The following is a 15,727-nucleotide window of genomic DNA, read 5'->3' as shown; positions in this document are numbered from 1 at the left end:
CTCGTATAACAGTTCTTATTCTAAAGTCTATTTTGATCCCCTTACTTTCAGTCTATACATGTCCCTAGGTCTAAAGTGGATCTCTTGTAGACAGCTTATATATGGGTCTTATTTTTTTATTCATTCAGTCAATCTGTATTTTTTGGTTGGAGCTTTTAATCTATGTACATTTAAGGTAATTATTAATATTTATGTTCTTATTACCATTTTCTTAATTGTTTTGGGTATGTTTTTGTAGGTCTTTTCCTTCTCTTATATTTCCTGCCTAGAGGATTTCCTTTATCATATGTTGTAAAGCTGGTTTGATGTTGCTGAATTCTCTTAACCTTTGCTTGTCTGTAAAATTTTTTATTTCTCCATTGAATTTGAATGAGATCTTTGCTGGGTAGAGTATTTTTGGTTGTAGTTTTCTTCCTTTCATTACTTTAATTATATTCTGCCACTATCTTCTGGCCTGCAGAGTTTCTGCAGAAAGATCAGATTTAAACTTATGGGGATTCCTTTGTATAGTATTTGTTGCTTTACTCTTGCTGCTTTTAATATTTTTCTTTGTGTTTAATTTTTTTTTTTTTACAGCAACTTGAGTATCTTTATTATGATGATTTCTTGATACTTAATGAACAGCAATAACCATAAAGCCTTATTTCTAAATATTTGTTCCACACTGTCCCAGAGGCCCCAAGCATGGACCAGGAACTTTAGGCTCACTCCCTCTCCCTACCAGCTGGTGTCTTCAAACCAGTGCCCTAAACTTTCTGGGCTTTATTTATCACCTTGCGGGGAGAAGGAAACCGAGGTTCCTGGCTTGCCCACAACCTGCGTCTGTCTCTCTTTCTGATCCCCGCCTGCCTGACTGCCTCCAATGTCCTTGGTTGCAGTGCTTTCTGCTCAAGCTAGACAGACAGGGCTTGCTGCCCGTCAGCGCAGAGTGCATTGTCTGTCATGTTTCTCCACTGAGTGTATGCTGTATCAAACTCTCTGTGCTTCTTGGACTTGATTGGCTATTTCCTTTCTCCTGTTAGAGTAGTTTTCAACTATAATCTCTTCAAATATTTTCTTACCCCTTTCTCTCTCGCACGCGTGCTCTCTTTTCTCCCCTGGGATCCCTATAATTTGAATGTGTGCATTTAATATTGTCTCAGAGGTATCTGAGACTGTCCTCAATTATTTTAGCTCTCTTTTTTATTCTAGTGTGCTTCAGTTATTTCCAGCAATCTATCTTCCATCTCATTTATTCATTCTTCTGATTCAGTTATTCTGCTGTTGATTCCTTCTAGAGTATTTTAAATTCAGTTTTTGTGTTGTTCATCATTTTTTATATTATTATTCTTTATTTCTTCTAGGTTCTTACTAAGTGTTTCTTGCATTTGCTCCATTCCATTTCTGAGATTTTGTATCATCTTTACTATCATTGGGCTTCCCTGGTAGCTTAGCTGGTAAAGAATCTGCCTGCAATGCAGGAGACCCTGGTTCAATTCCTGGGTTGGGAAGTTCCCCTGGAGAAGGGACAGGCTACCCACTCCAGTATCCTTAGGCTTACTCTGAATTCTTTTTCTTGTAAATTTTCTATTTTCTGTTTATTTATTTGGTCTTGTGGGTTTTTACCTTCTCCTTCATCTGCACAATATTTCTCTGTCTTTTTTATTTTGTCTAACTTTATGTGTTTAAGTTTTCCTTTCCCCAAGCTGCAGGGTTATAATTTTTGCTTTTGGTCTTTCCCCCAAGTGGGTGAGGCTGGTCTAGTGGCTTGTGTAGAGAGGGCAAGTGTCTGCATTCTGATGGGTGGAGCTGAATCTTTTCACTCTGATGGGAGGGTTGTGTAAAGTGATGTGTTTTGGGGTGTCTGTGGGCTTAGTACGACTTTAGGTAGCTTGTCTGCTGATGATTTGGTTTGTGTTCCTATCTTGCTTATTGTTTGGCATGAGGTATGCAGTGCTAGGTGCTACAGGCAGTTGGGTGGAACTAGGTCTTGGATTTGGATGGAGGCCTTTATGGGCGCGCTCACTTATTAATAGTCCCTGGGGCCAGGAATCCTCTGTTCAGTATCCTGGACTCAGTGCTTCCACCCTAGAGGCTCAGGCCAGACTTCCAGTCAGGGAATCAATACCCCACAAGCCATTCATCATGGTAATAAAAGGGATAAAAAAGAAACCCAGACAAATGTTAAAGCAAAATCTAAAAAAACAGAAGAGCAAAGGAAATATAAGCATGTGTATGCATGTGTGTGCGCACACACACACACACACACACACACACAAGAAACCAAAACAAAACCAAGAGAGCAAAGTAAAAGACAGCAACCAGACAAGCAAAGGAAACCCAAAATGAAATCAACCAATTAAAAACAAAACTAACAAAAATACAAAACAGAAAATAAAACCAAAGCAGAGTGCCAACTGAGGAATAAAGCAAAGAAAACAAAACAAATGGAAAAATGATTAAAAAAAGAACAACAGAAAAGCAAAGTTAATACAGAAGTATATAAAAGATATATATATTTTTTTTTAATAAAAGAAATCCCCACAAAACAAAAAGGAACCAACCCCTCCCCAAAAAACAGAACAGAAAACCAAAGTAAAAGTAGAGATAGATTTAAAAAATTAAAAGTATGGTTAAAAAGAATCCAGCAAAACTAAATAGAAATAATAATAATAATAGGATTCATGTTGATGTATGACAAAACCAATACGATATTATAAAATGATTAGCCTCCAATTAAAATCAATAAATTTAAATTAAAAAAAAAACAGCAATCACAACAGCAGAGAATAAAGAAATTTCAAAAATAGCCAAAGTGAAAGTGAAATCACTCAGTCGTGTCCGACTCTTTGTGACCCCATGGACTGTAGCCTACCAGGCTCCTCTGTCCATGGGATTTTCCAGGCAAGAATACTGGAGTGGGTTGCCATTTCCTTCCCCAGGGGATCTTCCCAACCCAGTGATAATGGCACAAATCAAAACACAAAAACAATAATAAAAGTTTTCCTAGGATCTCAGCCATTGGTGTCCTTTGCCCTACCTTGAATCATTTCCCTCCACTGCTTTCCCAAGAGACCCACAAATGCTGGGGAGGGCTAATCTCTAGACCTGCTGTGGACCTGTGAGGACAGCTGAGACTGTAATTTGGCTTTTCTCCCATGTGTGCTTGCCATCAATATCCACAGCTGCCAGAGCTAGAGCATTTTCTTTTGTGGGAGCACTCATTATACTCTCATATATTCCATAGATGCAGAGTCTTTAGTTGATGTTGAGTATTTAATCTGCAGCTTGAACAGCTGATGAAAAGGTTTTTGATCCTCTTACTTAATTGCCAGGCCCCTGTTGCTCACTTGTGGTTTTATCACCAACTCTGCATGTGGGCCACTCACAGGAGTCTGCTCCTAAGGCTGCCCTGGAGGACTTGGGTCTGCTGCAGTGGGGACCAGGCATGGAGGTAGCATAGCTGCTTGAGTTGAGGAAGGCTGGTGGTGCCCAGCGTACAGGGAAGCCAGTGGCCATGGATGCAAGAGATAAGGCTCTATTGATTGCTTTTCCTAACCTCCAGAGGCAGGCAGGCAAGGGGCAGCCATGGCTGGTTCTTCTCTATTGCTAGGTAGCCCAGGCTGGTGTGTGGGGAGAGAGAAGCTACAGTGGTGACTCTACTCCCTGCATGTGACTCAGCAGTAGTGCCCTGCTTCCACGGCAGTCCAATTTTCCTCCAAAGGCATTCCCTGTTGTGGATTTTCTCCTCCTATTCCCTTAAGACGTCTCCCCCCAGCCAACGGCAGTCCTCGCCTGGGTTTGCTCTCCAATCCCCAGGCTCCAGCTCCCAGACCCCCTGCATACCCGTGGATGTGGCTTCCAGTCTAGGGTATGTAGGACTGTGGCACAGATTGTCCGTATGGTTCTAACTCTATCCAGACTGTCACAGACCAGCTGGTTCATAACTGACAGCCCCAAATTCTTCCCTTCTGTCTCAATTGATTTCCCTGGATGTGGGAATCTCTCCTTTCCTTCAGCTACCCCACCCTGCGGTGTAGGTCTGCTCCTACTTGCTCTCGTCCTTCTTCTCCCTTCTTTCTTTCATCTTAGCCAGTTAAGTGTGGCTCCATATGGTCCTTTCTGGTGATTGAGTTCTCCTGCTAGTAGTGTTCAGCCAGTGTTCTGTGAGAACTTTTGCATCTGCAGAGGTATTCCTGATGCATCCTTGGACAGAGATGCACTCCTTGTCCACCCACTCCCCTACCATCTTGGAAAGCCCCAACAAACAGTTTTTAAATAAATAAATTCATTCCTACACTTAAAACCATTTTAGGAAGAATCAGATTTAATAGACCACAGAAAGATGACTATATATTTAACAGTGAGATGAGTTCAGAGAGAGGGGACAGTGTAATCCATGTCCGAATCACATGCTCAGTCATTCTATCCTCTTAAAAACCATAAAAGGAAGCTAGGCCTCTTGTTCCCATTTTACTGATGAGAAAATTGAGGCACATGTAATACGTGACTCACATGTGTAGTTAGATATAAACATTGTTGGTAGTGGCAGGAGTATTTATTTATTTTTTGGGGGGGGTTAGTTATTTTATTTATTTATTTTAATTGGAGGCTAATTACTTTACAATATTGTCATGGTTTTTGCCATACATTCACATGAATCAGCCATGGGTGTACATGTGTTTAAAATATTTGTTGACCTCTACCAGACCACCTGATCTGCCTCTTGAGAAATTTGTATGCAGGTCAGGAAGCAACAGTTAGAACTGGACATGGGACAACAGACTGGTTCCAAATAGGAAAAGGAGTACATCAAGGCTGTATATTGTCACCCTGCTTATTTAACTTATATGCAGAGTACATCATGAGAAACGCTGGACTGGAAGAAGCACAAGCTGGAATCAAGATTGCCGGGAGAAATATCAATAACCTCAGATATGCAGATGACACCACCCTTATGGCAAAAAGTGAAGAGGAACTAAAAAGCCTCTGGATGAAAGTGAAAGTGGAGAGTGAAAAAGTTGGCTTAAAGCTCAACATTCAGAAAACGAAGATCATGGCATCCGGTCCCATCACCTCATGGGAAATAGATGGGGAAACAGTTTCAGACTTTATTTTTTTGGGCTCCAAAATCACTGCAGATGGTGACTGCAGCCATGAAATTAAAAGACGCTTACTCCTTGGAAGGAAAGTTATGACCAACCTAGATAGCATATTGAAAAGCAGAGACATTACTTTGCCAACAAAGGTCCATCTAGTCAAGGCTATGGTTTTTCCAGTGGTCATGTATGGATGTGAGAGTTGGACTGTGAAGAAGGCTGAGTGCCGAAGAATAGATTCTTGGACTGCAAGGAGATTCAATCAGCCCATTCTGAAGGAGATCAGCCCTGGGATTTCTTTGGAAGGAATGATGCTAAGGCTGAAAGTCCAGTACTTTGGCCACCTGATTCGAAGAGTTGACTCATTGGAAAAGACTCTGATGCTGGGAGGGATTGGGGGCAGGAGAAGAAGGGGACAACAGAGGATGAGATGGCTGGATGGCATCACTGACTCGATGGACGTCAGTCTGGGTGAACTCTGGGAGTTGGTGATGGACAGGGAGGCCTGGCGTGTTGTGATTCACGGGGTCTCAAAGAGTCGGACACGACTGAGCGACTGAACTGAACTGAACCATACATAACTGGGGCTTCTTTTTTTTAAAAAGTTTTTATTCATTTGTTTATTTTTGCTATGCTGGGTCTTCGTTGCTACATGGGCTTTTCTCTAGTTTCAGCCAGCAGTGGCTACTCTTCATTGTAGGGCATGGGTTCTCACTGGGGTGGTTTCTCTTGTTGTGGAGCAGGAGACCTGAAGCACACAGACTTCAGTATTGTGGCACATGGGCTTAATAGCTGTGGTTTCTGGGGTCTAGAGCACAGGCTCAATAGTTTTGGTGCATGGGCTTAGTTGCTCCCCGGCATATAGGATCTTCCCAGAACAGGGATTAAACCTAGGTCTCCTGCGTTGGCAGGTGGATTGTTTACCACTGAGATACCAGGGAAGCCTGGGGCACTTTTTGAAAAGAATATATATTATGTGCACAAAATTGCTAGATTTCATATCAAGCTTCGAGAGGAAATTATGTATGTGAGGCACTCTCCAGTTTAACCTTCATAAACTTCTGGGAAAAACTCCTGCTGAATAAGCATAAAGGCAATTTGTCTCCAAGTCTGTCATCCCAGCATGGAGTTATCACTCTCATATTTTCCTAGAATTAGTCTAGCACAACATGAATGTCTAGTTGATGTAGTGGATAGTGGGTGGAAGACATAAAACATGTTGTCAATAATCAAATAGCAAATAAGCAAAGAAGGGTTGACTCTATCCGTCTGCTCTTCTTTCATCAGGTGGCAGGTGGAATCTTCACGGTGGCTGATTGTCACCAATAAACCAGATGAGGGCTTAAAGGAACTTAAAAAAGTTGCACACAGAAATGGAATAAAGAATGCTGAAGAAATCTTGAGTATGGAGGTAAGCCGGAAAGGGAAGGTGGTTATTGGGTTGGAGGGAAGTCATGAACTAGTACCTGCCTCCTCCTTATTGAGAGAGACAAACTGCTTTTCTAACAAGGCCATCTAGTTGAGAATGCAAGCTCAGTTTCCTGGTCTTTCATGCCCATTTCTTATAAAGGGAGCTTTGAACACTATACAAGGACTTCTTCCTTTAGTTCATCTGCTGATTTGAACCTGCAGCCTATGTGCTCTCATGGATGCCCTGCCCACTTCCCTCCACCATGGCCTCATTAAAAAAAAAAATCATTGTTGCTGTGTAATTTCCTGGAGTCTCCCTTAACTCCCTACATCCTCCTTCATATCATGTTCACACATGTGATTGCATGTGTAATCTGTTGTACTACAAAGAAAGGGAAGGTATCTCTCCTATCCTATTGGGTGCCAGTGTTCATCACAATACCTGGCACTGTGTCAGCAAGTGATATGTGTTTGTTGTTGTTGAAGGGATTGAAAGCGACCATGCAGGAGGAGCTGGAGGCAGCACAGACCAAACCTACTGTGTTTGACTTGTTCCGCACACCCAATCTGCGTAAAAGCATCTGTCTTCTCTCCTTTTTGAGGTGGGCTTTACAGAATGCATGTAGTTGTTGCTATTGTTCAGTTGCTAAGTCTTGTCCAACTCTTTGTGACCCCAGGGACTATAGCATGCCAGGTTCTTCTGTCCTCCACTATCTCCTGTAGTTTGCTTAAACTCATGTTCACTGAGTTGGTGATGTTATCTAACCATCTCATCCTCTGAAGCCCCCTGTCCTTTTGCTTTCAATCTTTTCCAACATTGGAGTCTTTTCAAACAAGCTGGCTCTTCACATTAGCTGGCCAAAATATTGGAGCTTCAGCTTCAGCTTCAGCAGTAGTCCTTCCAATGAATATTTGGGACTGATTTCCTTTATTATAGACTGATTTGATCTCCTTGCTGTACAAGGAACTCTCAAAAGTCTTCTCCAGCACCACAGTTTGAAAGCGTCAATTCTTTGGCACTCAGTCTTCTTTATGATCCATCTCTCACATCCATACAGGACTACTGGAGAAAACAGAAACTATAAGCAAGGTTAAAAGACAGCCTTCAGAATGGGAGAAAATAATAGCAAATGAAGCAACTGACAAACAACTAATCTCAAAAATATACAAGCAACTCCTGCAGCTCAATTCCAGAAAAATAAACGACCCAATCAAAAAATGGGCCAAAGAACTAAATAGACATTTCTCCAAAAAAGACATACAGATGGATAACAAACACATGAAAAGATGCTCAACATCACTCATTATCAGAGAAATGCAAATCAAAACCACAATGAGGTACCATTTCACGCCAGTCAGAATGGCTGCGATCCAGAAGTCTACAAGCAATAAATGCTGGAGAGGATGTGGAGAAAAGGGAACCCTCTTACACTGTTGGTGGGAATGCAAACTAGTATAGCCACTATGGAGAACAGTGTGGAGACTCCTTAAAAAAAACTGGAAATAGAACTGCCATACGACCCAGCAATCCCACTGCTGGGCATACACACCGAGGAAACCAGAATTGAAAGAGACACGTGTATCCCAATGTTTATTGCAGCACTGTTTATAATAGCCAGGACATGGAAGCAACCTAGATGTCCATCAGCAGATGAATGGATAAGAAAGCTGTGGTACATATACACAATGGAGTATTACTCAGGCATTAAAAAGAATACATTTGAATAGTTCTAATGAGGTGGATGAAACTGGAACCTATTATACAGAGTGAAGCAAGACAGAAAGAAAAACACCAATACAGTATACTAACACATATATATGGAATTTAGAAAAATGGTAACGACAACCCTGTATGCGAGACAGCAAAAGAGACAAAGATGTATAGAACAGTCTTTTGGACTCTGTGGGGGGATGATTTGGGATAATGGGATTAAAACATGTATAATATCATATAAGAAACGAATCACCAGTCCAGGTTCGATGCAGGGTACAGGAAGCTTGGGGCTGGTGCACTGGGATGACCCGGAGGGATGGTATGAGGAGGGAGGTGGGAGGGGGATTCAGGATGGGGAACACGTGTACACCCATGGCGGATGCATGTTGATGTGTGGCAAAACCAATACAATATTGTAAAGTAAAAAAATAATAATTAAAAAATAAATAAATAAAATAAAATAAAAATAAAAGAGTGGACATGAAACTATTTCATTAATTACAACAGTGTTGTGAGAGGGAGGCACTGATTTAAAGATAAAAGATGAGGGAAACACACCAAATAATACTGCCACAGAAATTAGTATATGAAGTAGAGTTGGTTATATCACTGTGTCAGTCTCTTCAGTGAAGGTTTATGTTGAGAATTTCTGTCACAGTGTGGATTTGGGGGTTTATTTTTTCTTTAAATTTTAATGGAAGCAATTTTTGCCAATTGATACATGAAGATATTATGAATATATACAGATTAATGAATATTTCAACATGTAAAAATGTAGCAACCTCCAGATCAAAGCAGGAAAATCCTGATACCCCAGGATTCCCCTCACATATCCTGTACAATAATAAACACCACTACCTCCACCACTGCCTCATTCTTGTTCTCTCCTCACTGCCCTCGCCTGTCCAGCTGCTCTCATCTCTTTCACTGCAGAAGAGTCTTGCCTGATCCTGACCTTCACCTAATGTAAATGATAAGAGGATTCTGTGACAGGCCCCCTTTTCTCATGCTCGTTCCTGAAGATTTACCCATTCTGCTGCGCATAACATTAGGTGGTTTTCCTCCCTAGTGCTTCAGTTTTCATTAGATGAATACACTACAATTTCTTTTTTTTTTTCAAATTATACCTTTTTATTATTTTTAATATAAATTTATTTATTTTGATTGGAGGTTAATTACTTTACACTATTGTATTGGTTTTGCCATACATCAACATGAATCTGCCACAGGTATACACGTGTTCCCCATCCTGAACCCCCCCCTCCTCCCTCCCCATTATGTACTTCAATGTTGGTGGACTTTTATTGGTTTCCAATTTGGATACATTTTATTTGTGTGTTAGCACAAGGGCTTCTGTAAGGAAATCTTGGTTATTGTCTCTTGAGGGGATATAAGTACTCACTTTGGTAGAGTCAAGAGGAGAAATTTTAAATATAATTCTTAATTTTTGAATACTGAATGCTCATGCACGAGAAACATACAGGACAACATAGACCCACTGACAAGCTTAAGTAAGTGACTATTGCATTGCATAATTGATCTCTTCCCAGGCATAGCCTAGTAGACCATTTATGCATTTAACTTTATTATGCTTTTTAATAATGAAGAATGAGGGGGAGACACTGATTGGGAGATAGAAGATGAGGAAAAGACACCTAATAATACTTACATGGAAATTAGTGCCTCCTTCTTTTGAGGGGCTTCCCTGGTGGCTCAGACAGTAAAGAATCCATCTGCAGTGTGGGAGACCTGGGTTGGGAAGATCCCCATGGAGGAGGGCATGGCAACCCTCTCCAGTGTTCTTGCCTGGAGAATCCCCAGGACAGAGGAGCCTGGTGGGCTACAGTCCATTGGGTTGCACAGAATCTGACACGACTAAGTGACTAAGTTCACAGCACATGCATTTTCAACTTTTCCATATTCACTAGGACATAGACTTGTGTTTCTGAATCCTAGACAATCAGAGTGGAAAGAAAAAGTAAAGATGACAGTCATCAGACACCTTTTTTGGAATACTGTGATCTGTGATGTTTCTTCTATTTTAATGTCTAAGTCTAGTTGTACTAAGTCTAGCTCTCTATAGGTATAGTAGATCATTAAAGTGGGCTTCTTTAAATGTTTTCTGGGTAAAATCTGAAGTGAGATCCTTTGATTCCATTTCTGATGTTACTGTTGGTATATGTTTGCTTTCCTGTATTCTTACACTGTTTCTTAGCCTTAAAAAATCAGGAATGAACTTTAAATTTCCTAGAACTGTGTTAATCCCCAGGGCACTATGCTGTCAAGTCAAGGGGACACAGACAGTATTTTCCAGCTTCAACCACTAGTTGAGAAAATAGAAATTCTTTGCAGTATTGGGATTGGGCGAGGAGGGGGAGGACTCACAGCATATAGACAACCCTCAAAAAGAAATTATTTCCCTAATTTCTAAGTTTTACTATTAATGCTTCTGTTGTCAAGTATTATATACTATCCTGTTTGGAGACTGAGTCACGTTATGTTTCCTCTTACTGTCATATTTGTGTTTAATAAATCAGACAAAAGAATGTCAGAAAAAGTGTTGTTTTCATATACAGCCATGTAATTTTTACGACAACTTTTCACTTTAAAATGAAGAATTACACAAGTCAGATAGGGCCTTTATTGTTTAATATTGATCACTGGCTGCCTGGGTGAATATAATCATCAATTATAGTACCTTTGCTCTAAGTCTTATGGCTTATGTCTTTTTTCTTCTTTTTTTTTCCCCACTACAGATTTGCAACCACAATACCCTATTTTGGCATCTTTATGAATCTACAGCACTTTGGGAGCAATATTTTCCTGTTCCAGGTAATCTTTGGAGCTCTCACTGTCTCAGTCCGAAGTCTTGCAGTTTTACCACTGAATCACATGGGCCGTCGACCAACCCAGATGTTTCTCATGTTCCTGGTGGGAATATCCATTTTGGTCAACACATTTGTGCCCCAAGGTGAGAGAAGACTGGACTTTGGGGAAACGAAGGGTCTTTTTCTCATTCTTCAAGGTTTGTTTGGTCATACTTGTCTGAAGCCAGGAGTAAAAAGAGGTCCTAATGAAAGGTTAAGTATTCCCCCAAACCAAACTGATGAGAAATTCTGCTAATAAGTTTTTGAGGAAAGAACTAAAGGTCAGTAAGGGGCAGCGCAAACATATATTTATCTTTCATCACATAGTGGAAACGTCTGGAAAATGGTCCCATTTATTCCAGGTAGTCTCTCTAGGACAGCAATCATTCACTTGTGGTTTTCCCATTCACACATTAAATAGCCAGTAAAGAGGGATGAGGCCTTGCAATTATATCCCATGTGAGAGCATACTATGGCCACTCCCTCTATTTGGGCTCTTCATTACCAGCTTTGATGACTGGTCTACTTCCCCATTTCTATGTATCTACATATGACTGTGAGCTTAAGTCACTATGACTATAGTTCTTGCTTAAGAAAGTCTCCCAGGAAATGAAAAAAAAAATCCTCTTTTTCAAGTGGGGAAGGAGGGTGTAGTAGAAACAAGAACTGAAGCTGAGAAAAATCCTTGTCCATTCCCTATCAGATTACTTTATAAGTTAATAGAATGATGATATGTAATAATTAGGAGAAACTTGGTGGGCAATTTGCATCTCCAATGCAGGAATGTGACACAGCATTACAGATAGGTATTTTTATTGCTTCTCAGAATATCATCAATAATGCATTAATAATACTTCTTTACTATGGAGTTCTTTCCAATATTATCTGGTTATAATTACATTTCTTTTTATACTGTGTAGAAAACTGATTCCCCTCAATTTTCTCAATTGTTCCTTAATTTTGACAATTTTTCCCAACTAGAGGCTTCAATTTTAGGTTCTTCATGTCTAACATTGATGTAGATCTAGCTTCTCCACAGCCTGTTCACTAATAGAGCAGTACTGTCCTGTTACTCTCTGGTGTCATACTTACCCCATGGCAATGCTGTATCTACACTAGGTTGGTTGACTTATTTGGGTTTACCTGGGACTTTTCTGATTTTATCAATGAAAATCTCACATTATCAAAACCTTCAAATTCCCAGGATGACTGGTCACTTTAAAACCTGCACTTTAATTACAAACGTCTCAAGATTGGAGCTGAACATTAGACTCAGTAATTGTCCATGTCTTAACTTCAGCAATAAGGATATTGCAAATACCAGACAAAATTAGTGAAAGCAAATTTCTGCCACACTGTTTCCTTTTTCTTTTCTTGCAAATCTCAGATATGCAGATGGATTTGTTGCAATTATTCCAGATAGTTTTATGTAATTTTACCACATATATTGATGATTTTACATTTCTCAGTTTATCAACATATATATATATTCTATGGTATATTTCAAATCTATCAATAAACCATAGTTTTCTTTTTTTCCTGAGTAAATTTGGTGGATGCCACTTCCTCCAGCCCAGATTTCTTAGTGTTGCTGGTCTTCCTGTCTCCAGAAATGCAGACCCTGCGTGTGGCTTTGGCAAGTGTGGGAATTGGCTGTGTTGCTGCCTCTGTGTCTGCTCTTTCTGTCCACTCTAATGAACTCATCCCCACTCTCCTCAGGTAAGAGTTTATGGATGCTCTGCCAGGATCTAAAGTATGACTTTCCCATCTAACTGATGCTTATTTCAGGAGTGAACACAATAAGATCTTTAAGTTATAAATTAATCATTTGTAATGGTAATACTATATCAATAGCAACTATAGCCAAAGTTAATTGAAAAACCCAACTTCGTTCTGTGTATTGTTCTGAGCAGTAATTCAATCCTTCTCATTAATCTTTTGAATCTCTTATTACTATAGGTCCAATGTGTAACATTCCATATAAAATAATGAAAATATATCAATACACTTGACAAAGACAGCTAGAAAACCAGGGAGCAAATCTCAATAACAAGGGTTTATCATCAAGCTCATGAATATAGTAATTGTGTTTCATTGCAGAATAATATCTCATGAATTTTGTGTGCAGATATTTACTGAATTACTACATCATGTCATTTATTCCTTCAGGGCAAACTTTTTAGGATTAGATATGCTAGCTAGTAGATGTGGGGCAACCCTGGCTCCCCTCTTGATGACCCTAGTAGTGTATCTACCCATCCTGCCCTGGATCATCTATGGAGTCTTTCCAATCATTGCTGGTCTTCTCATTCTTCTCCTACCTGAAACCAAAAATCTGCCCATTCCTGACACCATCCAGGATGTGGAAAATAAGTGAGTAAACCTACCATCCCCTGGGAGGGACTGTGTGCTTTGGATCTGTGGGTCAGAAAGGCAACACACCTCATGAGTCCCTCAGATCACTGGGGAGGCTGAGCCTTGCCTGGGATACTCCCATCTTGGGCCATTATCTTCATGAGAGGCAAGGTCATTTCCATCCATTGTGAATTCTAGTCTAGACTGCAGAGATCCCCTCTGCCCTGTTCTCATTGGTAGTTTTAGTGCTGAAGTGATGGTAATTAGCTCTGTTATGATTTTACATCCTACCTGTCCTCATGAGAAACACACATTCATATTGGGATCATGATCCTCAGATCCTTAAGAGCTTGGGATAGAGGGGAAAGAAATGGGATGACTGGTGAAGGAGCATTGTTAGAAAAATCACATTTTAAGGACTTTCCCACAATTTAAGGACTTTCTGTGGAAAGGCAGTAAAAAAGTTATTTATTTGCATGTGGCTGTAAGATTCAGTTTTGCTGCCACAAGTTATGCAAAGATTGACGATAATAAGAAACTGGAAAAGGCATTTTAAAACTATAACGTTGTATCTTAGTTTCATAGGGCTTCTACAGTAGAATCTGATAAACTGAGTGACTTAAACAAAATAAATTTACTGTGTCAAGTTTCAGGAGGCTGAAAGTCTGAGCTCAAGTTGTTGGCAGGACTCTACATCTTCTGAAGGCTCTAGAGAAGGGTCTGTTCCAGGTCTCTCCTGGATTCTGGTAGTTCCTTGGCTAGTGGAAAATAGCTCCAGTCTTCACATTGCATCCCCCTGGCATCACTTTATGTCTCAAGTTCCCCTCTTTTAATAAGAACATCATCATATTGGATCAGGGGCTCTTTCTACTCCAGTTTGATCTCATCTTAATTAATCAGCAACAATCCCGTTTTCAAATATGATAATTGCATATTCTGAGGTAGATGGTTAAGACTTCAATATATATACTTTGGAAGGTACACAACTGAACCTATAACAAGTTGGGAACTCCTTTAGATTTTTAACCCACCTCCTGACTTATCAAAGGTGTCATTGGCCAGAGATCCAAATGACAAAGTGAGAATCCAAAAAGACCAAGTGCAAGTAGCACTTTTAAGTGCATTCATGTGCCTGCACAGTTGGTGTCATTTAGTCACTAAGTCACATCTGATTCTTTTGGGACCCCATGGACTGTAGCCCATGAGGCTCCTTTGTCCATGGAATTTACCAGGCAAGAATATTGGAGTGGACTGCCATGCCCTTCTCCAGGGGATCTTTCTGACCCAGGGATCAAATCTGTGTCTCTTACATTGGCAGGAGAGTTCTTTACCATTGAGTCATCCTGATTCAGTGGTAAGGAATCTGTGACTTAGTGACTCAATAGCAACAATGAAAAAAGCTGATGGTTAGGGATCAGTTTGTACTTGTACAAGGAGGGCATCCAAACTTACTTTTATTTTTTCTCTTTCATAATGTCTATTCTTATTTTCTGATTGGTTGGTTAATTTGTTGTTTCTCCTTTGGTTTTTCAGCCAAAAATTCTCAAGAAAAATAAATGAAAAAGATTCTTACATAAAAGTGACAAAATTTTAAGGCTCTTCATGGTCTTGCTGGTGAGGAAGAAAAAATTATGAAGAAAAAATATCTCCAGGAGTAGATATCTCCTTTATATCTACAAAATGGCAAGAAAATACACTTGAAAAATACATCTCATTTATAATTATTGCATTAATTGGCAATTAAACATGTAATAAATGAGAATATGTAATTCCATGAACAGTCCCATTTTGGGGGGAAGGAGTCAAAAAAGTTTCAAATTTGTCAATAAATTATTAATAGACAATGTGATTCAGAAACAGAGGAATACCATGGCAGGTTCATGTAAGGAGGACCATATGATGAACTCTAAATAAATTTGCAAAAGTCAAATCAATCAATGTAATACACCACATTAACAAACTGAAAAATAAAAAGCCATATGATTATCTCAATAGATGCAGAGAAAGCCTTTGACAAAATTCAACATCCATTTATGATAAAAACTCTCCAGAAAGCAGGAATAGAAGGAACATTCCTCAACATAATAAAAGCTATATATGACAAACCCACAGCAAATATTATCCTCAATGGTGAAAAATTCAAAGCATTTCCCCTAAAGTCAGGAACAAGGCAAGGGTGCCCACTATCACCACTACTATTCAACATAGTTTTGGAAGTTTTGGCTACAGCAATCAGAGCAGAAAAAGAAATAAAAGGAATCCAAATTGGAAAAGAAGAAGTAAAACTCTCACTATTTGCAGAT

At 39.8% G+C, this 15,727-nt stretch overlaps 1 protein-coding gene across 1 annotated transcript in view; it reads left to right on the top strand.

Annotated features, from left to right (window-relative positions):
• The window catches only part of LOC102280015 (solute carrier family 22 member 10), a 30,671-nt gene extending 15,653 nt beyond the window's left edge, over positions 1-15,018 (top strand). Inside the window, exons 5-10 of the mRNA XM_005894366.2 lie at positions 6,366-6,489; positions 6,975-7,090; positions 10,959-11,173; positions 12,680-12,788; positions 13,239-13,442; positions 14,958-15,018. Coding sequence (XP_005894428.2) covers positions 6,366-6,489; positions 6,975-7,090; positions 10,959-11,173; positions 12,680-12,788; positions 13,239-13,442; positions 14,958-15,018 — 829 coding nt within the window. The remainder of the gene's footprint in view (positions 1-6,365; positions 6,490-6,974; positions 7,091-10,958; positions 11,174-12,679; positions 12,789-13,238; positions 13,443-14,957) is intronic.
• Positions 15,019-15,727: the final 709 nt, after the last annotated feature.

Source organism: Bos mutus, chromosome 22 (genome assembly GCF_027580195.1).
Source record: "Bos mutus isolate GX-2022 chromosome 22, NWIPB_WYAK_1.1, whole genome shotgun sequence".
Taxonomy (NCBI): Eukaryota; Metazoa; Chordata; class Mammalia; order Artiodactyla; family Bovidae; genus Bos; species Bos mutus.
This window is presented reverse-complemented; position numbering and strand designations above follow the sequence as displayed.